The sequence below is a fragment of the Schistocerca serialis genome, chromosome 2, assembly GCF_023864345.2.
Source record: "Schistocerca serialis cubense isolate TAMUIC-IGC-003099 chromosome 2, iqSchSeri2.2, whole genome shotgun sequence".
Lineage (NCBI taxonomy): Eukaryota > Metazoa > Arthropoda > Insecta > Orthoptera > Acrididae > Schistocerca > Schistocerca serialis.
This window is the reverse complement of record NC_064639.1, coordinates 475,772,731-475,797,713: the sequence shown is the minus strand read 5'-3', so window position 1 is coordinate 475,797,713 and position 24,983 is coordinate 475,772,731. Positions and strand designations below refer to the sequence as shown.

At 46.1% G+C, this 24,983-nt stretch overlaps 1 protein-coding gene across 1 annotated transcript in view; it reads right to left on the bottom strand.

The window, feature by feature from the left end:
• The window catches only part of LOC126456097 (SET domain-containing protein SmydA-8), a 149,768-nt gene that overhangs the window by 29,102 nt on the left and 95,683 nt on the right, over positions 1-24,983 (bottom strand). The window contains exons 3-4 of the mRNA XM_050091852.1: positions 21,651-22,137; positions 7,255-8,092 (exon numbers count right to left, since the gene is read on the bottom strand). Coding sequence (XP_049947809.1) covers positions 7,255-8,092; positions 21,651-22,137 — 1,325 coding nt within the window. The remainder of the gene's footprint in view (positions 1-7,254; positions 8,093-21,650; positions 22,138-24,983) is intronic.

Here is a 24,983-nt window from a genome sequence, read left to right as displayed (position 1 = left end):
GGCAACGCGCAGCTAGTGCAGCAGGTGATCCAACAGCGGCCTCGGGTTTCCGTTCGCCGTATTGCAGCTGCGGTCCAAATGACGCCAACATCCAAGTATCGTCTCATGCGCCAGAGTTTACACCTCTATCCATACAAAATTCAAATGCGGCAACCCCTCAGCGCCGCTACCATTGCTGCACGAGAGACATTCGCTAACGATATAGTGCACAGGATTGATGACGGCGATATGCATGTGGGCAGCATTTGGTTTACTGACGAAGCTTATTTTTACCTGGACGGCTTCGTCAATAAACAGAACTGGCGCATATGGGGAACCGAAAAGCCCCATGTTGCAGTCCCATCGTCCCTGCATCCTCAAAAAGTACTGGTCTGGGCCGCCATTTCTTCCAAAGGAATCATTGGCTCATTTTTCAGATCCGAAACGATTACTGCATCACGCTATCTGCACATTCCTCGTGAATTTGTGGCGGTACAAACTGCCTTAGACGACACTGCGAACACCTCGTGGTTTATGCAAGATGGTGCCCGGCCACATCGCACGGCCAGCGTCTTTAATTTCCTGAATGAATATTTCGATGATCGTGTGATTGCTTTGGGCTATCCGAAACATACAGGAGGCGGCGTGGATTGGCCTCCCTATTCGCCAGACATGAACCCCTGTGACTTCTTTCTGTGGGGACACTTGAAAGACCAGGTGTACCGCCAGAATCCAGAAACAATTGAACATCTGAAGCAGTACATCTCATCTGCATGTGAAGCCATTCCGCCAGACACGTTGTCAAAGGTTTCGGGTAATTTCATTCAGAGACTACGCCATATTATTGCTACGCATGGTGGATATGTGGAAAATATCTTACTATAGAGTTTCCCAGACCGCAGCGCCATCTGTTGTTGAAAATTGTAACTACTGTAATTTCGAAAGTTTGTCTGCCTGAAAATGTACTGTTGTCCCAAGCATATTGCAACAAACGGTGTATTTCTATCGCTGCTCGTTTAGTTTTTATTGCCGTTTCAAATATACCGGTCATTTTTGAAACACCCTGTATGTTGGCTGCAGGTACTCAACTGACTTTTTTCTAACCAACACAAGGCCATCACTGGCACCGAGGGAGAACGAGCTTTAATCAGATAACACAACAGACCTCCACGCTGCCCTGCTCTCGCATGATACCACTAATGTCGCAAATAGTAGTGATTTGGGATGAGTGGAATGCATGTCACAGGGCGTTTGGCTCGGAGCTGTCCTTGACGTAACCGATTTCTAACAATTCGTTATGTCACTGTAGTGCCAACTACTGCTCAAACCGCTGCTACAAATGCTGCTGCAGATGCAGTAACGATGAGCCAGAGCCGTACATGGAACACGATGATCGCCCCTCTCAGTAGTGCCACGTGGCTGTCCGCAGCCCGAGCTTCTTGCGACTGCTCGTTCTCGTGATCACCGCTGCCAGCAATCATACGCGGTGACTACGTTCCTTCTAAGTCTTTCTGCATTATCACAGAAGGAACATCCGGCTTCTCGAAGCTCTATTACACGACCTCGTTCAAACTCAGTTTTATTTTTTGTTTTATCGTATGGCTAGGGCTCCCCGTCTGGCAGACCGTTCACCGGGTGCCGGTCTTTCAATCTGAGGCCACTTCGGCTACCTGCAGTCGATGAGGATGAGAGGATGATGATGAGGACAGCAAAACACCCAGTCCATGGGCGGAGAAAATTCCCCGACCCAGCCGGGAATCGAACTCGGGCCCAGAGGACTGACAATCCGTCACGCTGACCATTCAGCTAGTGGGGGCGGACTTCAATCTCAGTGAGGTGTTGTAGAGGCGTCTTTATTGCCTGAAAGGCATTCTTGACTAGTGTCAACTCACCACCTCCAATCTCAAAGACAACTAACGTTCACGACAGTTACAGCGTGTATTCAAAGCAAACTTAATCTGCATCTCTAGCGTCTCTCTTATCCGACTGGAGGGAAATTTGAATAGACACCATCTTTCATATGTAGAAATACACCTATCAGCTTTCGTTTATATCGCTCAACTCTTTGGTGTTGCGATTTTCTTGCCGTCAGTTTAGTTGAAGCGACTTGACTGATTCACAACGGGATGACAGCGATTTTACACCAGCACCTGTTTCCGTCACATCACCCGGCACAATACAGAGTGCTGATCCTTCCACACCACTTGTGTCGTACGATACACGGCTAGGGAAATTTAGTCGTCCGATGTGCCTAAAAAATTGTTTCATATGGATGAAACAAAGCTACGTCTGTCGCTGTAGCTAGTTTCTCCTTAAACTGTTACTTTTCGCGGGAAAAATAATAAAAACCAAGTTATTTTTCGTGCGTGTTCTCTGCTATTCTTATGAGTCGATGATTTATTAACTTACGCGTTGTTAAGCTTGAGGCGTTGTATACGAGCTGGTATGAAAGTTTGAAGAACTAGTTTGAAATGAATAACTGGAGATATTCCTTAGCCCCTACGCGTCGCTCCCGCAGGGATCACGAAGACAAGGCTAGGCAACCACAGCGTTCACAGAAGTACTGTAGCAGTATTCTTCCCGCGCTCCACGCGCAATGTGAACGGGAAGGAGCCGTAGCATGTGGTACAATTCTAAGTACCTTCTGCTCTGCACCTCACAGTAGTTTGCAGAATGTGTATGTAGATGAAGACCTATATAAACATTATGATGCTCTCTGACGACCAAATTATTTTAGCCGGTCGTTGTGGCCGAGCGTTTCTCGGAGCTTCAGTCCGGAACTGCGCTGCTGCTACGGTCGCAGGTTCGAATCCTGCCTCGGGCATGGATGTGTGTGATGTCCTTAGGTAACTTAGGTTTAAGTAGTTCTAAGTCTAGGGGAATGATGACCTCAGACGTTAAGTCCCATAGTGCTAAGAGCCGTTTTTGAACCAAATAATTTTACGAGAGACCGAGGACAATCTGTCCTAGTCCACATATGCGAAGACTATACAATTTTAACACTTGTCACAGAAAGATTAAGATTGTGGTTTAAAAAGAAAAATATCTGTTACGTTCCAATGGTCATGCTTCGTAAGTTTCGACTTTCATCTTAGATCGCGATCTAAGCTACCAGCTTGAAAATTTCATACCGATTAAATCAAATAGGTAGCGGATGATGTGTGTTACAATACACTGTACCCTAGACAACAAACTGCAGAAATAAAAAAATGAAATTTTTTTTAGGGGCGTTTGTCTTGATACACGGCTGAGAGCTTTTGGACATTACGAAAGCTAGAGGAAACGCATTTGGAGGGAACTGAAATGAAATTTATGAGATACACGGCAGGTTGCTGTCTGAGGCGTGTGATGAGGAAAGAAGACGTCAGAACTGAGCTGGGAGCCTATACAGTTAATGAATTAATAAGATATAATTATTCGAGTAAAAATTAATTTTTAATATACCATGTTTTTAAATCTGAGTAAAAGTATTAAAAAATTCTCCTTGCCCCATAGAGATTCCTTACACCACACAGGCAGTCCGGAAAATTTGTGATTGTGAATTTTTAGTAGCTATGAAAATACTTGTAACATAAAAAACGAAATATGTGGGGCGCATGCAGTATTTAACTGAGGTATGACTAATTCATTTCCTTTACCCTACGTTTTTTATTTTAACTTTTGCAAGTATTTTCATAACTATTAAGAATTCGACAAACTGCCTATTGGCTTCTGTCTCGGGTTCTTCGGCCGACGTTCATCTAATGATTTTTCTGACGTTTCGCCAGCACGAGTAGCTGGCATTGCCAAAGCTTCACCCTCCATTGCCGGTGGTGGACTGGAGGCGAGCTCGCGGCGCGCCAACGTCCGAGGGCTTCTCCGCGGTCATTTCCGGTGCGGTTCTCCTCTTGCTACCTGCGACGGTCGTTCGCTGCAGTACGGGAAGCCGGGATCCGTTTACCTTAAGGCTTTCCTCTTTCTTGTTGAAACTGTTCGCGTGTTTTTGGATTTCTACAGCTTCTCTGAACAAGCGCGTGTGATAGTGCTTGTCTACAGCCAGAACTTCCGTGTCGGCGAATTTTATTACGTGGTCGGTCTCATTCAGTGCGTGCTCTGCCACGGCCAATTTCTCCACCTGCCCCAACCTGCAATGTCGCTTATGCTCTTTGATCCTGGTGTTAATTGATCGTCCAGTCATTCCGACATAAACTTTTCCGCATGTGTATGGTATACGGTATATTCCCGACATTGTAAGTGGGTCTCTTTTCTCCTTCGCCAATCTAAGACACTCTTTGATCTTCCTTGTCGGTTTGAAAATCTTTCAACAAGAAAGAGGAAAGCCTTAAGGTAAACGGATCCTGGCTTCCCGTACTGCAGCGAACGACCATCGCAGGTGGCAAGAGGAGAACCGCACCGGAAATGACCGCGGAGAAGCCCTCGGACGTTGGCGCGCCATGTACATATAGTCTGCGGCCGCGAGCTCGGCTCCAGTTCACCACCGGCAATGGAGGGTGAAGCTTTGACAATGCCAGCCACTCGTGCTGGCGAAACGTCAGAAAAATCATTAGATGAACGTCGGCCGAAGAACCCGAGACAGAAGCCAATAGGCAGTTTGTCAACAAGTGGCCACGAAAGCCTTAACAATTTTGTATTAAGAATTCACTATCACAAATTTTCAGGACTATCTGGACTCAGATGGAAATATGTTGAGTTAGTAGAAACTATTTCATATTTTTCAGTTCGATTTAAAACTGTGATATACTAAACTTTATTTTTATTTAAATAATTATTTATGGTTGCTTGCTCCTGTGTGCGTGAAGTTTTCAATGAGTTTTAGAAATTAGGAGCAGATTATGCGAGAAACATGTGTTAAAATTTAGGTTTATTTCAATATCTTTTCACCTAATAAATCTGAAGCACAATAGCGCTATACCCACCTACTATTAACATAAGTCAGCCTTTTTAATTGTTATTTTCCAAAAATAAAATAAATAAGAAAGCAAAATTACTTTTATCTGAGCTTTTAATTATTTATTCTTTTGTCATCAGTCTTCTGACTGCTCCCGTGTACGCCTTACATGCCAATATCTGCCTGACCATGATGTAATCTGACTGGAATATTCCAATATCTCCTTTCCAAGTATACCTCCTCCTCCTTTTGTGATCCTTGGACAGAGTTTTCTCTATTACCATCTGGAATTTATTGCGGAATTAACTTAATCTTTCCCTCCTCTCGTTCCTACCAAGCTCATATACTCATATACTCATTCCGTTCCTTACAACAGCATTCCTATCCCTCATGATTATTAAATTTTTAACTTCCTCTGCACACTGAGTTACGCGATCATTGTCTTCACATGCTTTCTCCATCTCTTCATCCTCTCCTTGCGACGTCAGTATCTTATACCTGAACTACCGTCGTCAGTGTTGGTCTGCTGCCATTTCTGAAGAGAACAACCCTATCTCTGAACTGTTCACAGTAACTCATTCTTTGCTCTACTTTCCTTTTCATAATGAATCCTAGTCCCATAATACAGTTTTCCGTTGTTGTTGATTTTGCCCTGTACTCGTCTGACCAGCAATCCTTATGTTCTATCAATTTCGCTTCACTGACTCGCACAATATCCAGATTGAGCGTTAGCATTTCCCTTTCCAGATTTTCTAGCTTCCCCACCACGTTCAAACTCGACTCGTAGAACATCATCCTTTCGCTGATTATTCAATTTTTTTCTAATGGACACCCTCCTATTGACAGTCTCCTCCCAGAGATCCGAATGTGCAACTAGTCCTGAATCTTTGGCCAATGAAGAGATCATCGAGACACTTTTTCAATCACAGGCTACATGTCCTGCGTATACACATTACATGTCTAATGCAGTGGTTCCCATTCCCTTCTGCATACTCTTGCCGTTGATGATGGCTGATTCTTCGATCTTTTTAGGGGCAGTTTCCCACCTCAAAGGCAAGAGAGTGCACTGAACCTCTGTCCGCTCCTCTGCCCTCTTTGATACCCCCCGTTGGTAGGATGAGGGTGCCTTCTTATGCTGGAAGTCTTTGGCTGTCACTGCTGACGGTTCTTATTCAAGTGGCGAGGATGGAACCCGGGTTGCAGTACGTTTTGATTACTAGACAAAGACACTACTGTGACCCTTTTTATGAGATTTTTATTTCAGTACTACGTTTATATCTGCAGCTTTGCCCTTGCACATGTACTTCACGTATACTGCAAATATATCCTCATCCCCCTCTCACAGTTCATGTTCTTCTTTCTCTCTTTCTGCCCATCTGCTCCCCGCCTCTCTCTCTGTCCGTCTTCTCCTCCCCCTCTCTTTGTCCCTCTCCTCCTCTCTCTCTCTGTCTATATCCTTCTGTCTCCCTCTCTTTCTCTATCCATCTTCTCCTCCACCTCCTCCCTCTCTCTGTCTGTCTATCTCCTCCTGTCTCCCTTTCTTTCTCTATCCATCTCCTCCTCCTCCTCCCATCGCTATCTGTCCATACCCTCCCATCTCTATCTGTCCATACCCTTCCATCTCTATCTGTCCATCTCGTCCTCTGCCTGTCTCAGTCCACCTCATCCTCTACCTCCCTCTATCCATTTCTCCTTCCATCTCTCTCTGCTTGGCTGCGCCCTTTCACATTTATACCAGTGAAATGCATTTAGACACTAACTGCATTCATGCTGATCATGCAGGGCTGTCAAAATGTCAGGTGTTACCAAACTTTTTCACCCCACACCTATGCCTTCTGAACATACTGACAACAAAACGAGTCGACATTGCAGTCTTATCCAGTTCTGAGCTCTGTTTAAAATTTCAAGTCCCTAACTCATCGCCGGCCGGAGTGACCGAGCGGTTCTAGGCGCTACTGCCTCGGGCATGGATGTGTGTGACGTCCTAAGGTTAGTTAGGTTTAAGTAGTTCTAAGGTCTAGGGGACTGATGACCTCAGATGTTAAGTCCCATAGTGCTCAGAGCCATTTGAACCCTAACTCATCGAGAACTTAGTTTAAAATCGACTGCAAAATTTGTACCGAACAGACCGAATTAATAAATACATGGTAAAAAGAGAGTAAACAGCTAGTTTGTATCGACAGCATGCGAGAAGAGAGAGTAGCAAAACAAGTACTCAGCTATAAGCCAGAATGAAACGAAATCGTAGAAGACCATAGAAGAGATATTTATGCTGAAAATGGAACAAGTGTGGGTCCCTAATCTTCGAAAAGGAGAATGAGAAGAAGAATTGGCGTCACATCGCGACAGGTGTCTTCTGGTCAGCAACACAACAGACAAGCACTTACCGGCTAGAGAATAACCAGGAGAGTTGCCGTACATCTGCGACAGTGCGTACTTGACCTCGAGCACGTGTCCGTTCTTGGGATGCAGCGCGCCAGAGTACTTGTTGAGGAAGTCCTCCAGCGGATCCGGCCGCGTCTTGTCGAGCGCGTCGATCTCCTGGCGGATGGCGTCGTTGCCCCAGGCGATCTGCCGGCCGGGTATGGAGTGGCCACAGCTCTCGCACTTCCAGACGGCGGTCGAGTCCAGCGGCTGCGTGGAGACGATCTTGTTGGTGGAGTCACGGTCGGCGGCGCGGCAGCGGGAGCAGCTGATGGCGCCCACGTAGACGCCCAGCTCGGTGGGGTCGGCGCAGCGCGCGCACGTGCAGTCGAAGCATTTGGAGGTGCGCAGGTGCGCGCGCCGCGCCAGCGTTCCCCACAGCGTCTGCGTGTACGTGGCGCTGATGACCTCACCCTTCTTGATGGGCACCGTGGCCAGCACGGCGATGCGGAAGTCGGGCCCCTCGAACACGTGCCTGGTGTTGGGCCGGCAGTCGTGCGACAGCATGGAGGCGGCCGCGTACAGGCCGCGCGCGCGCACCTCGCCCTCCTCGCGCCGCACGTCGAACGCGTTCGTGTCCAAGATGGCGGCCACGCGCAGCACCGCCTCGTCGTCGAACTGCGACAGGCCCAGCGCGTCGCGCACGAAGCCCACCACGTTGTTGCGGAAGATGGTGTACAGCGTCGTGTTGCGGCGCTCGTCCAGGTGCGACTGCAGCGTCAGCAGCGTCTTGTACTTCTCGGGGTCGCTGTCCTTGAGCAGCAGGCAGCGCAGTGGTGCGATGGCGCAGTAGGCGGATTCCTGTGGGCACACAGGCAAATTAGCTGCGGGTAGAAGAAGGGGTATGACACACACCTCCTTCCCCGTACAACCCCCCCCCCCCCCTTCCTGTCACACTCAACCCCCGCTATCCGAAAAAGCCATTTGATTAGACGGGTTTCTAATTTTACACGTATCACTTTCCAAATTTCACTGATAACTTTCGGAGAATAAGGCAGCATGAAAACTGAGAGTCTCGAAAATGGGAAGGGATTTTAGACATTGCAAACAATGTTTAGCACAGGACAGCAAAGGATACTTTTAAGTCACATTCCTGGCGGTAACACATGTCGATGGGGTTGCTGTATAACAAGCGGCGAACAGCATTCCAGGTAGACAACAACAAATCAGTCACAATCTGTTAATCCACTTATAAGATGTAATATTAGCACCTGTTTCGATAGCTTAAATGAACTTACATTCGATAATCTAACCATGCAGGCTCATAAAATCCGTACAATTTGTGTAAAAATTCCTTAGATCGTCGATGAGCAGCGACCACCTGATATTTCAAAGAATATCTTACGCGCCACGGCGCAGAATAAGAATTGTTCATAAATTGTATCGAAAGAGATATTTTATGTTTCTTATTTTTTTGACAGCTGAAGAATTGTAATCCTCTTCTGTTACCACAGTCCTGATATATTTTTTAAAGACGGCGGACGCGTATGTGGCGTGGTCCGCAATCACTAATTAGTTATTATAAAATATTACTACTGTTAGCAATACTGACTAAGGTAATTAAATTGGTTATTGCGCTCTCAAATGCTGTAGTGCCTGCTTATTACTTGAAGTATTTGTACGCTATCCATCTCCTATTAATGGCAACAGAAATAACGGTGTTTTTATAGTTTTCATACAGCTACCAGGGGCCGACTGCACGTCGGCAAACGTCGTAGTTAAGGCAGAAAGCGCATTACCATTTACCTTGTTTGTGATTTAAATCCAATTTCTTTTAACGTGTGGTGTAGCACAGCAAAGAAAATTTCCAGCTCTGTCTGGTTCCTTAGATTTCTCTGTTCGTAGTTGCTATGTCTCGGTCGTGATCGAACATAATCACGACACAAATAAATTAAGTGGCAATGCGAACTCTTTTCTTGATCTTGAGAACGCTACGCCTTCTGCAAACGATTTCAAGTGACATATAAACTATCACATACAGTACTTAAGTTTTTTTGAAAAGTCTTTGCTCTTCTCGCCAAGAAGTGGTGCAAAATTCAGAACAGATTTCTGAATCTTCACAAGAGAATAATAATTTAATCAAAATATAAACATTAAAAAAACACTACAAAAACCATGCAGGCCACAGGATGTTGAGTAAGGCAACACAGAAAAGGAAAGACCCACCATATGCAAAAATGAAGAAAAAGTGCAACACTGGTTCTCCGAACCTACACGCAAACGACTGAAAGAAACAGCACCCCATCACCTTTGACCCTGTGTTTACAATTGCAGTAATACTAATAGTGCAGACTTTGATTTTACATTGTACCAGATGAGTACCCGTCGTTGACAGGTTATGTTTTTATTCCAGTTTTCTTAGTCCCTTCGCTCTTTCTCCCTTCTCTGTCCATCTGCTCCTTCGCCCTTTCTGTCTTGTCCTCTCCAATTCTCTCTCCACATTTACACCCCCCACCACAAAAATCAGGTTGCTTGTTCTTATCTGCACAGTATTTTCTTCCAGATAAAAAGCTGTGTGCTTACCAAACTGGGTTGAAACCGTATACGCACATACCATATATATTTCACAATTATTTAACGCATTTCACACATATTTATACTCATATTCCATCGAATCTCTAGGGACTTTTCTCGTGACGCTTCTTTTTCACGCAGCTCTACGTTTATGTCATCATATCTCTTGAACTATGTGTTGTACAATGATACAATTTTGCATGTGCATCCAGTGTTATACGTGCACACCTCTGCGGTATGTTTTGGAATAGGGTTGTTAGTACACGAGTCTGAGGCAGCAGTTTTACTGCAACAACACCGAAAATGAAGTAAGCGATAAACTTTTTATTCATATCATTTTGTTGGTTGTGAGCGACAAAACGACTCGTAACGGTTTGAAATTACGCTGACGGGAAAAAAATATCAAGGCCAAAAAAAAAATTAAAGTGGAGTAATTAAATTTTGGGAATACATCTATCAGGTAACATATATAAATGATTAACATTGCAAGATCATAGGATAAACAATTGCAAATGTGAAATGTTGGTACATTAATAACCGGTATAACCACCAGATTGTTGAATGCAAGCACAGAAACAAGTATGCACTGTGATGTAAGTTGCTGGATGTCAGTTTGCGGGATGGAGTTCCGTGCCTGTTGCACTTGTTCGGTCAATACAGGGGCGGTTAATTCTGCTTGAGGATGACGCTGGAGTTGTCGTCCGATGACGTCACATACGTGCTCGGTTGGAGACAGATCTGTTGTTCGAGCAGCCAAGGCCACATGTCGACACTCTGTAGACCACGTTGGGTTACAACAGCTGTATGTGGGCCAGCGTTATCCTGTTGGAAAACACCCCCTGGAATGCTATCCGTGAATGGCAGCACAACGAGTTGAATCACCAGCCTGACGTACAAATTTGCAATCAGGGTGCGGTGGGTAGCCGTCAGACCGTAACTCCTGGTGTAGGTCCAGTGTAATTAGCACAGAGACAGTTTGGTTGCAGGCTCTCAACTGGCCCCCTTCTGACCAAAACACGGCTATCACTGCCACCGAGGCAGAACCAGCTTTTATCAGAAAACACAACAAACCTTCACCCTGTCCTCCAATGAGCTCTCGTTTGACACCGCTGAAGTAGCAAGTGGCGGCTGCTGAGAATAGAGTGGCGCTAGTAGCGACATTATGAGGATGCAAATCAGGTTTGCTTTAACTACACGCTGTAACAGTCTTCATCGTTAGTTACCTTTGAAGTCGGACGTGCCGAGTTGATGTTAGTCAGGAATGCCTTTAAGATGACAAAACGCCATTACAGTATCTCACTGGGTTTGAATGAGGCGCTCTAATGGGACTGCGAGACGCTAGATGTTCAGTCTGCGATACCGCAGAAAGTCTGTTAATAACTGCTGGTAGCGGTGGTCACAAGAATATAAGTCTCACCAAGACTGGGCTCCGGACGGTAACGTGGGACTACCGAGGCGGAAGAATACAAGTTCAGCGTATGGCTCTGGCACATAGTATTGCATCTGCAGCAGCAATCTGGGCACCAGTTGGCTCCACGGTGACACAACGAACTGTTACAAATCTGTTGCTTCGAGGACAGTTGCGAGCCAAACGCCCTGTAGCGTGCATTCACATACCCCAAACCACCGCCACTACACATACAATGAAGCTTTCACAACCGAATGTTTCAGATGCTGAGAATTCTTCAGGGTTGTATGGCCGTGGTCCATGGAACTCTTCAATCCCTGACGTTTCGTCCAAGGCTACGTTGGACATCTTCGGAGATGCTCCTGGTTGTGCTGAGTCTTGCCGACTGACGAGTCGGACGTCGAAGAGCGGCCTAAATACCGTAGAAATTGGGCGTGGTCTGGATTTCACGTGACAGCAGAGATAAACCTTGTCAAAGATACAATTTTTATAAGTATCGATCATAGTACGTCAAGGATAAAAAGTACTCATCGATTCTGTAGCGACACTGTCCATATACCGCTGAGTTTCATGGCTTCTTCTTTTCTGTTGAAATTATCCTCACGTTTATATATTTCGATGGCTTCTCTATATAGCCGTGGATAATAGTTCGTCATAGTACATAAAACTTCAGTTTCCGAAAATTTCACTTCGTGATCACTCGACTCAAGAGCATGTTCCGCCACGGCTGACTTGTCTGTTTTCCCTAGTCAGCAAAGACTTTTACGTTCCTTCAATCGTGTATTCACACTTCTCTTTGTAGTTCTAATGTAGACCTTGCCACACGTACACGGAATCTTATATACGCCACTTCCAGACAGAGAGGCACATTTATCCCTAACGGAACGAAGTGCTTGGCCTATGATCTTAGTTGGTCTGAAAATCGATAGAAGGTTATGTTTCCTTAGAATCTTGCTGTTTTCATCCGTTACTTTTTTTTGTGAAGGGTAGAGAAACCGTGTTCTTCCATCGCTGTGTCCTATCGTTGTAACAGGAGGCCTAAGAACAACTTGTACTTGTTCAATGTACCTTCTGACCTCCTTATTGCGTTGTGGAGGACGATGGTTCAATCCCGCGTCCGGCCATCGTGATTTAGGTTTTTCGTGATTTCCCTAAATCGCTCCAGGCAAATGTCGTGATGGTTCCTTTGAAAAGGGCACTGCCGACTTCCTTCCCTGTCCTTCCGTAAACCGATGAGACCGATGACCTCGCTGTCTGGTCTCCTCCCCCAGACAACCCAACCAACCTCATTATATTTTATCGCTTGTAACATGCAGGCTGCTAAGAAAAAGTTTTCCGTATTTTGAGATATGGTAGCACAGGCCAAAACAACAAAAGATGTTCAGTAAACATGGGCTCCAAAATCGTTACCCTAAGAGCTATAGGTACTCTTTCATCTTCTCTACTAGGAAACACATCTCTTCTACTTCAAGCTCTTTGCTGTTACGAAAGACCCACGGAATGGAGTAAACAAATAAGATCACATTTTTCAGTTGCTGTGAAACAGCAGAGCTTCTAATGTAACCTGCTTCTTCCGTTTGCCAGACCAAACAGAAGATCATGTCTGCCACTCCCCGTGTGGGATAATAGGCACTCATTATGCAGGTAGATGCAAAGACAAAACTAAAATGTAAAAGCACTTCACAAACTTAGAGGGAAAACACAAACTAACGTATATGCTGCAGTTAAGCAGAATTATGGTTAAAAATGGCTCTGAGAGTTATGGGACTTAACATCTGAGGTCAACAGTCCCCTAGAACTTAGAACTACTTAAACCTAACTGACCTAAGGACATCACACACATCCATCCCCGAGGCAGGATTCGAACCTGCGACCGTAGCAGTCGCGCGGTTCCGCACTGAAGCGCCTAGAACCGCTCGGTCACTACAGTCGGCCCAGAATTGTGGATACGATTTACAGCAACAACGTTAACAGATGTTTACTGCATAGTGCAGCCATAGACAATAACAGAGTAATGTGCAAATTGTTTGCTACATTCTGTAGATGGTTCTTAACAGCAAGGGGAAAAAATAGCGGATATGAAGTGCTCACAGTTTTGAAGGTACGCATTGTAGAGTCAATGTTCATTGGGCATTTTTGTCTAGTACTGGTCTACACTGCTAACTCTTAAAATATGGTATACATTTTTAACACATTGTATATGCCGATGTGAGAAGCAAGGGATAGCAGTATGCGCATATACGGTTGGCGATGGTATCGCGTATACAGGATATAAAATGGCAGTGTATTGGCGGAGCTGTCATTTGTACTCCGGTGATTCACGTGAAAAGGTTTCTAACTAGATTATGGCCGCACGACGGGAATTAAGACTTTGAAGGCGGGCTGGTAGTTGGATCTAGACGCAAGGGACATGCCATTTCAGAAACCGTTAGGGAATTCAACATTCCGACATTCGCTTTTTCGAGAGTGTGCCGGGAATACCAAATTTCCGGCATTATCTCTTACCACGGACCACACAGTCGCCGACGGTCTTCACTTAACGACCGAGATCAGCGGCATTTGCGAAGAGTTGTCAGTGCTAACCGACAAGCAACACTGGAACAATCGCAGAAATCAATGTGGGACGTACGACGAACGTATACGTTAGGAAAGTGCGGCGAAATTTGGCGTTAATGGGCTTGGCAGCAGACGACCAACACAGGTGCCTTTGCTAATAGCACAACGTTGCCTGCAGCGCCTCTCCTGGGCTCATGTCGATATCGGTTGACCAGTAGAGGACTGGAAAACCGTGGCCTGGCCAGATCAGTTCCGCTTTCAGCTGGTAAGAGTTGATGGTAGGGCTCGAGTGTGGCGCAAACTCATCGAATCCATGGGCCCTAGTTGTCAACAAGGCACTGTGACCTTCTGGTGGTGGCTCCTTGATGGTGTGGTTTGTTTTTCCATGAAATAGATTGGGTCCTGTGACCCAAAGGAACCGATCATTGGCTGGAAACGGTTATGTTCGGTTACTCGGAGACAATTTGCAGCCATTCACGGTCCTCATGTTCTGAAATAAGGGTGGAATTTTTGTGGATGACAATGCGCTATGTCACTGGGCCACAATTGTTTGCAATGTGTTTGAAGAACCCTCTGGACAATTCGAGAGAATGGTTTGGCCGCCCGTTTTACGTTTATGGGAGATAATCGAGAGGTCAGTTCTTGCACAAAATCCTGCACCGATAGTACTTTCGCAATTATAGATCGCTGTAGAGACAACATGGCTCAATATTTCGGCAGGATACTTCCAACAACTACTTGAGTTCATGCCACGTCGAGCTGCTGCACTACGCCGGGCAAAAGAAGGTCCGATATGATATCAGGAGGTATCCCATGACTTTTGAAAATGAAATGAAATTTCTGGTAAGATCTTATGGGACCAAACTGCTCAGGTCATCGGTCCCTAAGCTTGCGCACCACTGAATCTAACTTAAACTAACGTACGTTAAGGACAACACACACACACACACACACACAGACACACACACACACACACACACACACACACACACACACACACACACACATGCCCGAGAGAGGACTCGAACCTCCGACGGGGGGAGCCACCAGGACCGTGACAAGGCGCCTCATACCGCGCGGCTATCCCGCGCGATTCCATGACTTTTGCCACCTCACTGTACTTAACGCACACAAATATGCTGTGTTTTACCATTTTATCACTTATAAAGGCTGTTCCTTAACAACCAGTATTATTATCACTGGGGTAAGCAGGCACAGCTCATTTCCTGCCAAACTGTGGCAATCGTTAATCACTGATACCTTCCACGGAAACAGTATCCATCCCACGGAAACACCAGGCCAGAAATAAGTCTACACGTTGCGCGTGAGTATTTCTTAAAGTTCGATGTGTGTAAGCGAAGTCTTGTGTGGCCGTCACCATCTTCCATATAATCTTTCCAAGTAAGTGCGTTCTCACGTTATTTGATAATATCAATGTTTCGGACGCTGTTGGAAGTGTTCGTTCCAGGTTAGTGTTTTCGTTTAAATACATCACTCTAAGTGAGGTGGCTAAGTGGTGAGATACTAGAGCTGTATCCAGGAGAGGAGCAGTTCAAATACCCGCGTGGCCATTTAGATTTAGCTATTCCGTAGTTCTCCTGAATTGCTTGGTGTAATTGCCAGATTGGTTCTTCGAAAAGAGCGTAGCGTTCTTTCCCAGTCTGACCTTCCGCTCCGTCTCTACTTACCTCCTCAAGAACAGGACGTTAGATCTGAATATTCCTTCCTCCTTTGAACCACTGACCTCCTAAAAGCGAGTCTAGTGGCTTACAAATGCCCCATCTTGTTCGGCGGACATTTCAGCAGAGAATAACCTCATCCCAACAGTGATTCTTCCCGCTATCTTCATCATGATCATCTTCATATGTCACAGACAACTTCCAAGAACCATCTTCTACTTGAAGGAAACCGGTAATGTGCAGCCACTTTGTGCGGTTCTGCTGGGAAATGTGATCGTGTGCGATATTCGGTTTTCCCCATCTATGATGATTTTGAATTACTGTCGGGTATTGAGCCACGTGAGACCGCCCAAGTGGTACGATGTTTCGGCGAGCTGTTGCCTTCTTCAGGCCAAACTTGATGACTGTCTTCCGTTGGATGCCGTCTTATTCATCCTGTTCCTCACCCGCGCCGAAGTCGACAGCTGTAGGAGTGGATATATATATAAGACCTCGCCCAGCGGAAGACAGTCATCAGGACCACCTTTTCGTTCCTCGCACGAAGTTCGTGCCCGACTCGGAACGAGTCGGTAGATTTCGTAACGGAAACATTTTGTTACTCACCATTCTTCCTTCCCGCACAATCGTGCCGACTTGGGTGTTATGTATTCCTCCAATTTCTTATTTTCAACAGAGTAGTTCGTTAGTGACATGGTGTACCGAATACATTTCCTTCCTTGCTATATTTACCTTCCCGCATGCAATTCGCGTCCTACTCGAGCGGGGTCGACAGTATTCGTAATCCTCTTAATTCCTTCTCTAGCTATTTTTCAGCCGTGCGGCAAATCACCGCACGTTCCCACTGCAGAGCCCTGCCTCACTCCTGCGGAATTGCCGTGTCTGCCTGTAGTGGCGTGTGTGCCGTAGCGATGAGGCGATTCATTTCGGAATAATTTTGCTACGGCAACTTGAACTCTTATCACTAAGGTCAGCCACGGAAACGGTTCATCAGTACGTAGAAGAGAAGAATTTGTTAAGAAATCCACTGAAATGACACGTTCATGAACACGGAATAAATTGCTAGCACAGCAAAAAACTGTTTATTTGTAATGATTGCAGTGGTATTGACGTTCCGTTAGGAGTAAGGAGAGTGACAAGTAACGAATAGTACAGACTTTATTATGCATCAATGATCGAAAATCTATGATTAACTGAACACAATATCAAATCAAGCTTTGTGAAGCGAGGACATATAGGTGTTTACTTCGCATTGCTACACATATGTAATGTAAAGTAAATCTATCTGAACAGCCCTGTAGTGCGCCTATGACATTTCTTAAAATGAATGGGCCATTAGGGACGCTCAAAAATAATGAGCAAACAGCAAAAACACATTGTGAAGCTGATAAGACTCTCCCTTGCATATCTCATGATGGTGCAAAAAACTGTCAAAAAGCCCAGTTTATTAACTACAGTCCACTTCCCTCACCTACCAAAGACCTATCTTGCTATGTACGTCACAGGCACCAACGATGCTGCTGTCACGGTAAAATCCTTCTGCGATACAGTGTCAAGACATAAGAAATCCAAGAAACAATCATGCACCTATGTTGCAACATTTGCATCCATTGAGAATAATCAACAGAACAGTAACTTAACGAAAATTAAGGTTGGTGTCTGCTTTTCACGATAAAATCGATGAAGTAGGGTTTTAAATGCGCCTTGGACACTTCTGTCTTTTGATTCAACATGCTGCCCTTGGAGACTTGTGTCCTTGGGTTTAACATGTCGGTACATTCATCTATTAAAGCGTAAAATGTCTCTGTTTCCTCTAGATTTGACAATGGCCAAGCTTTTCCTTCTGGATGCATTACATTCAAATTGTCTGCGCTACTTGATAACGAATGATGCTCATTCTTAAGGTGCTTTGTTACCGCCAATGAACCGTTCTCTTTACTAATTTTTAAACCCTTATAACTTGCCACGAACTGCTGTGCTTGTAAGGGTTCAGTTTAGATCAAACTGTAAACGTAATTAGTTTTTGCGAAACGTTTTCTTTGTCTTTCGTTCCCCCTACAAGAAAATTTAAATTAACCCAGTTAACAAATTAAGCGACTAAGACGGTGTTGTAAGAGAGCGAGAGGACATTGAAACTCTCGTGCAGCGAGCATGCCCTCTAGCCTAAGCAGCTTTTGTAGGACAATCTGATTTTCCGGCTTGGTAGGCCGCAAGAGTCCTGCATCAATTTTTTCGTCTCGGCCTCACTTACACTGACCGTTTACAAAAAATGGTTCAAATGGCTCTTAGCACTATGGGACTTAACAGCTGTGGTCATCAGTCCCCTAGAACTTAGAACTACTTAAACCTAACCAACCTAAGGACATCACACACATCCATGCCCGAGGCAGGATTCGAACCTGCGACCGTAGCGGTCGCGCGGTTCCGGACTGCGCGCCTAGAACCGCGAGACCACCGCGGCCGGCGACCGTTTACACCCTGTACAGGTTGTTGATACTACTTACCAAAACAAGAAAAGAAGTCTAGTAAACATGGGCCCTAAAATGTATACCTTGCGAGATATGAGCACTTGTTTATCTTCCATATTTTGAGACATATATTTTTTACTGCACGATCTTCACTTTTCGTATTCTGGGAGGAGGTATTACGGACCAAAACAAGAAAATAAAGGTCCAGTAAACATGAGGTCTAAAATGCGTACCTTAAGAGCTATGAGCACTTGTTCAATAAAGAGGTGTATTTTCCAGTAGCGAAGGTAAAAAAGTGCTCATAATTCTTAAGGTATGCATTTTAGACCCCATGTTTATTGGACCTTTTTTTTCTCATTTTGATCCATACTATCTCCTACCAAAATGTGGAAAGCAAAGAGCTTGCATTAAAAGATGTCTTACACAGTACAGAGATGAGCAAGTGCTCATGGCTTTGAAGGAGGTCACTTTTTTCTTTTTGAGTCATGAGTCTCCTGGCTGGTTTCATGCGGCCTGCAAGAAACTCGTCTCCTGTGCCAAACTCCTCACACAGAGTAGCTCTTGCAACCAACATCCTCAATTATTTTTTGGATGCATTCCACGCTATGTCTTCCTTTACAGTTTTTACCCTCTGCAGCTCACTCTTGTACCATGGAAGTTGTTATTGCGTGATGCCTTAATAGGTGTCCAACCATCCTAGCCCTCCTTCCTGAAAGTGTTTTCTGTATATTCCTTTCTTCGTAGATTCTCCAGAGAGCATTCTCATTTGTTAACTTACCAATCTACCTAATTTTCAGCGTTCTTCTGTGGCACCACTGCTCAAACGCTTCGATTCTCTTCTGTTCCAGTTTTCCCACAACCCATGTTTCAATACCAAACGGTGCTGTGCTCCAAACGTACATTCTCAGAGATTTCTTTCTCAAATTAAAGCCTGTGTTTGGTATTAGTACACTTCTCCTGGCCAGGAATGCCCTTTTTGTCAGTGGTAGTCTGCTTTTGATGTCCTCCTTGCTCCGTCCATAATGGGTTATTTTGCTGCCTAGCTAGCAGAATTTCTTAACTTCATCTACATTGTGACCATCAATCCTAATGTTAAGTTTCTCGCTTTCTCATTTCTGCTAATTCTCATTACTTTAGTCTTTCTTCGATTTACTCTCGGTTCATATTCTGCGTTCATCAGACTATTCATTCAATGCAGTAGATCTCTAATTCTTCTTCAGTTTCACTGAGGATAGCAGTGTCATCAGCGAATGCTAACAATGATATCCTTTCACCTAGAATTTTAATCCCACTCCTGAACCATTTTTTAACTTTTTTTAAATTTTCGTCATTGCTTATTCGACGTACAGATTGAAAAGTGGCGGCGAAAGATTACATACCCGTCTTACACTTTTTTTAAAACGAGCAATTCGTTCTTGGCGCTCACACTTATTCTTTCCTCCTCTTGTACTTATTGTATATTACCCCTCTTTTCTTATCGCTTACGCTGTTCTTCTCAGATTTCGAAAATCTTGTGCCATTTTACATTGTCGAACCCTTTTTCTAGGGCGACAAATCCTATGAACATATCTTCATTTTCCTTTAGTCTTGAGGCCATGTTTACTAGACTTTTTTGTTTTGTTTTGGTTGGTTCTACCACCTCTGAAAATATTCGACGCAGTTTTTTCAACACCTTGTATGTTCTCAACAGATAAGAGTACCAATACTTTGTAAGGGATATGTGTCTCGACAATACCGAATACGGGAGGTAGAAAATTTAATTATTAGTTTTACAATTCTAATGGCAAGAAGTCAGCTCGCAGAAATACCTCTCCATTTGGATGACGGCGTTTGGTTGAATACGCGGTAACATATACAGGGTGGTCGATTGATCGTCACCGGGCCAAATATCTGACGAAATAAACGTCAAACGAAAAAACTACAAAGAACAAAACTTGTCTAGCTTGAAGGAGGAAACCAGCTGGCGCTATGGTTGGCCCGCTAGATGGCGCTGCCATAGGTCAAACAGATATCAACTGCGTTTTTTAAATAGGAACCCCCATTTTTTATTACATATTCGCGTAGTACGTAGATAAATATGAATGTTTTAGTTGGACCACTTTTTTCGCTTTGTGATAGATGGCTCTGTAATAGTCACAAACGTGTAAGTACGTGGTGTCACGCAACATTCCACCAGTGCGGACGGTATTTGCTATGTGATACAATACCCGTGTTAAAATGGACCGTTTACCAGTTGCGGAAAAGGTCGATATCGTGTTTATGTATGACTATTGTGATCAAAATGCCCAACGGGCGTGTGCTATGTATGCTACTCGGTATCCTGGACGACATCATTCACGTGTCCGGACCGCCCGCCGGATAGTTACGTTATTTAAGGAAACAGGAAGTGTTCAGCCACATGTGAAACCTCAACCACGACCTGCAACAAACGATGATGCCCAAGTAGGTGTTTTAGCTGCTGTCGCGGCTAACCCGCACATCAGTAACAGACAAATTGCGCGAGAATCGGGAATCTCAGAAAAGTCAGTGTTGAGAATGCCACATCAACATCGATTGCACCCGTACCATATCTCTATGCATCAGGAATTGCATGACGACGACTTTGAACGTCGTGTACAGTTCTGCCACTGCGCACAAGAGAAATTACGGGACGATGACAGATTTTTTGCACGCGTTCTATTTAGCGACGAAGCGTCATTCACCGACAGCGGTAACGTAAACCGGCATAATATGGACTATTGGGCAACGGAAAATCCACGATGGCTGCGACAAGTGGAACATCAGCGTCCGTGTTGGGTTAATGCATGGTGCGGCATTATGGGAGGAAGGATAATTAGCCCCCATTTTATTGATGCCAATCTAAATGCTGCAATGTGTGCTGATTTCCTACGTAATGTTCTATCGATGTTACTACAAGATGTTTCACTGCATGACAGAATGGAGATGTACTTCCAACATGATGGATGTCCGGCACATAGCTCGCGTGTGGTTGAAGCGGTATTGAATAGCATATTTCATGACAGGTGGATTGGTCGTCGAAGCACCGTACCATGGCCAGCATCTTCACCGTATCTGACGACCCCGGATTTCTTTCTGTGGGGAAAGTTGAATGATATTTGCTATCGTGATCCACCGACAACGCCCGACAACATGCGTCAATGCATGGTCAGTGCATGTGCGAACATTACGGAAGGCAGACTACTCGCATTTGAGAGGGATGTCGTTATACGTATTGCCAAAGGGATTGAGGTTGACGGACTTCATTTTGAGCATTTACTGCATTAATGTGGTATTTTCAGGTAATTTAAAGAAACCTACCTGTTACCAACTGTTCGTCTAAAACTGTAAGCCATATGTTTGTGACTATTACAGCGCCATGTATCACAAAGCGAAAAAAGTGATCCAACTAAAACAATAATGTTTCTTAAGTTACTACAAGAATATATAATAAAATGGGGGTTCCTATTTTAAAAAACTCAGTTGATATCCGTTTGACCTATGGCAGCTCCATTTAAAGGGCCAACCATAGCGTCACCTGCTTTCCCCCTTCAAGCTAGACGAGTTTCGTTCTTTGTAGTTTTTTCGTTTGACGCTTATTTCGTCAGATATTTGGCCCGGTCACGATCAGTGGACCACCCTGTATAAATGCGAAGACGGTGCGGTACTTCTAGTATGTTAATGTGAGTGCAGGTGCGTCGTGTGGAAGAGATGGTGGCTGCAGCAACAGTGGGCCGCACCTTGTGGCCGTCGCGCACGGGCGGCGCGCCGCGGAAGCCGCGCTGCCTCATGAGGTCGCACTCTGCGCGGTGCGCGGCCGCCCTCTCGCAGGCGGCGCCGCAGACGGGCCAGCCGCAGCCGGCGCAGGCGCGCGCCGACGCCTCGCGCAGCCGGCGCAGGCAGCCCAGGCAGGCGGCGTGCGACGAGATCTTGGGCCCCAGCGCGAGCGGCGGCTCGCGCAGCACCAGCTCGCCGGCGCGCAGGTCTCGCGCCGCCACCAAGTGCCGGCCCAGCACGGCGTCCACGGCGACGCGGTAGCGCGCGCACTGCGCCCGGTGCGCGCGCCAGTGGCGCCGCTGGTGGTCGCGGTCGCAGTAGAAGGCGGCGCGGCAGCCCGAGCAGCACTGCGACGCCGGCGCGCCGCACACAGCGCACGCGCCGGGCGCGCCGCCGCCGGCGCCGCCGTCGCTCTCCCCCGCCTCCGTCTCGCCGGCTCCCGGCCTCGGCCTGAGCCACAAACGACACACCGCCGTCAGTCCCGCTGCAACACCCCCACAGAGCTAGTTTCAAGGACAAATTTTGTAGTTGTTACTGGGAGAGGAATGGGGTTGGGGGCTGCATGCAAATAGCATGTAATAACACTCATTTGTTGTGTAAATTCCGAAATGAGGTTTCCACTCGAGTGTTCTGAGTAATTTCGTTATATTGTGCGTATCAGGAGGATTTGCCGATATTCAGGGATACTGTAATGTGACTTAATTATTCGTGTAGCTCCGACATACATATTTTTATTCATACTTTATGACCTCATAGTACTCCGCAGGCATATTAAAACTAAGCTGCATCGTTTCGATAGGTCACGGTACCTTTGCCGCATGCCATCTTTACCTCAAGCCGAGGGTGTGCCGTTTTGAGGTAAATAAGCGGCAGTGTGATAGCGGAGTCGGACGGCGGCGAAATTCTTGAGGTATCCGCTTTTGAGCCTTTGTATACTGGAGTTTGTTTTTGGTTTGGTCCATTCTATTGTATTGTATTGTAAACCGCGGACCTAGAAACGACGGAGAGGCTCTGTCCCCGCCGCAGCTGCAGTGGTCCACAACCCCACGACGACTACCGCAGTCCACTTCACTCCTCCGCCGCCCCACACCGAACCCAGGATTGTTGTGCTGTTCGGCCCCCAGTGGATCCCTCAGGGAACGTCTCACACCAGACGAGTGTAACCCCTATGTTTGTGTCGTACAGTAATGATCGTGTACGCGTACGTGGAGAACTTATTTGCGCAGCAATAGCCGACATAGTGTAACTGAGGCGGAATAAAGGGAACCAGCCCGCATTCGCCGAGGCAGATGGAAAACCGCCTAAAAGCCATCCACAGACTGGCCGGTTCACCGGACCTCGACACAAATCCGCCGAGCGGATTCGTGCCGGGGACCAGGCGCTCCTTCCAGCCCGGAAAGCCGTCCGTTACACAGCACGGCCAACCGGGCGGGCTTGGTTTGGTCCATACTACCACCTCTCAAAATATGGAGAAAACTAGCTTGCAGCAGATTTATGCGTTTTGCATTTCTCACAGCTTGACTGACTCTCTTCCGCTTCTGCTTGTAAGTAATATGATTTTTAAGCGTGCGGCGCTGTTTATATGCCCGATATGCAGCAACTCTTAGAATCATGAAGCGTTTTAGTTCTTCAGTTAGTCAAGGAGCAGGTTTCCTACTTACTTTTCCGGTATTTAAGAAGGCATATTTCTGATATACACTGAAGCGCTAAAGAAACTGGTGTAGGCATGCGTATTCTAAAACAGAGATACGTATGTAAACAGCATAACACGGGACGGCCGGTGTGGCCGAGCGGTTCTAGGCGTTTCAGTCTCGAACCGCGCGACCGCTACGGTTGCAGGTTCGAATCCTGCCTCGGGCATGGATGTTTGTGATGTCCTTAGGTTAGTTCGGTTTAACTAGTTCTAAGTTCTAGGGGACTAATGACCTCAGAAGTTGAGTCCCATAGTGCTCAGAGCCATTTGAACCATTTTGTTAAGTCCCATAGTGTTCAGAGGCATTTGAACCATTTGAGCAGAATACGGCGCTGCGGTCCGCTACGCCCATGTAAGACAAAAAGTATCTGGCGCAGTTGTTAGATCGGTTAATGCTCCTGCAATGGCAGGTTATCAACATTTAAGTGAGTTTGAAAGTGGTGTTGTAGTCGACGCTAGAGCGATGGGGCGCAGCATCAAATGGCTCTGAGCACTATGCGACTCAACTGCTGAGGTCATTAGTCCCCTAGAACTTAGAACTAGTTAAACCTAACTAACCTCAGGACATCACACACATCCATGCCAGAGGCAGGATTCGAACCTGCGACCGGAGCGGTCTCGCGGTTCCAGACTGCAGCGCCAGAACCGCGCGGCCACTTCGGCCGGCAGGGGGCGCAGCATCTTCGAGGCAGCGACGAAGTAGCAATTTTGCCGTACGACCATTTCACGAGTGTACCGTGAATTTCAGGAATCCCTTAAAACATCAAATATCTGACATCGCTGCTGCCGGAAAAAGATCCTGCAAGAACGGGACCAACGACGACTGAAGAGAGTCGTTCAACGTGATAGAAGTGTAACCCTTCCGCATATTGCTGCATATTTCAATGCTGGGCCATGAACAAGTGTCTGCGCGTGAACATTCAACGAAACATCATCGATATGGGTTTTTGAAGCCCAAGGCCCACTCGTATCGCGCGGCTCCCCCCGTCGGAGGTTCGAGTCCTCCCTCGGGCATGAATGTGTGTGTTGTCCTTAGCATAAGTTAGTTTAAGTTACGTTAAATAGTGCGTAAGTCTAGGGACCGATGACCTCAGCACTTTGGTCCCGTAGTCCTTACCATAAATTTCCAATTGTCCCACTCGTGTGCCCTTGATGACAGCACGACACAAAGCTTTACGCAGCGCCTGGGCCCGTCAGCACCGACGCTGGACTGTTGATGACTGGAAACACCTTGCTTGGTAGGACGACTCGTTTCAAATTGTATCGATCGAACGGACACGTACGGGTATGGAGACAACCTCACGAATCCATGGACCCTGCATGTCAGCAGGGGACCGTTCAAGCTGTTGGAGGCTATCTAATGATGTGGGGCCTGTGCAGTTGGGACCCCTGATATGTCTAGAAACGACTGTGACAGATGACACGTACCTTAACATTCTGTCTGATCACCTGCATTCATTCACGTCCATTGCGCATTCCGACAGACTTGGGCAATTCCAGGAGGACAATGCGGCACCCCACAGGTTCAGAATTGCTACAGAGTGGCTCCGGGAACACTCTTCTATGTTTAAACGCCTCCACTGGCCACCAATCTCCCCAGACA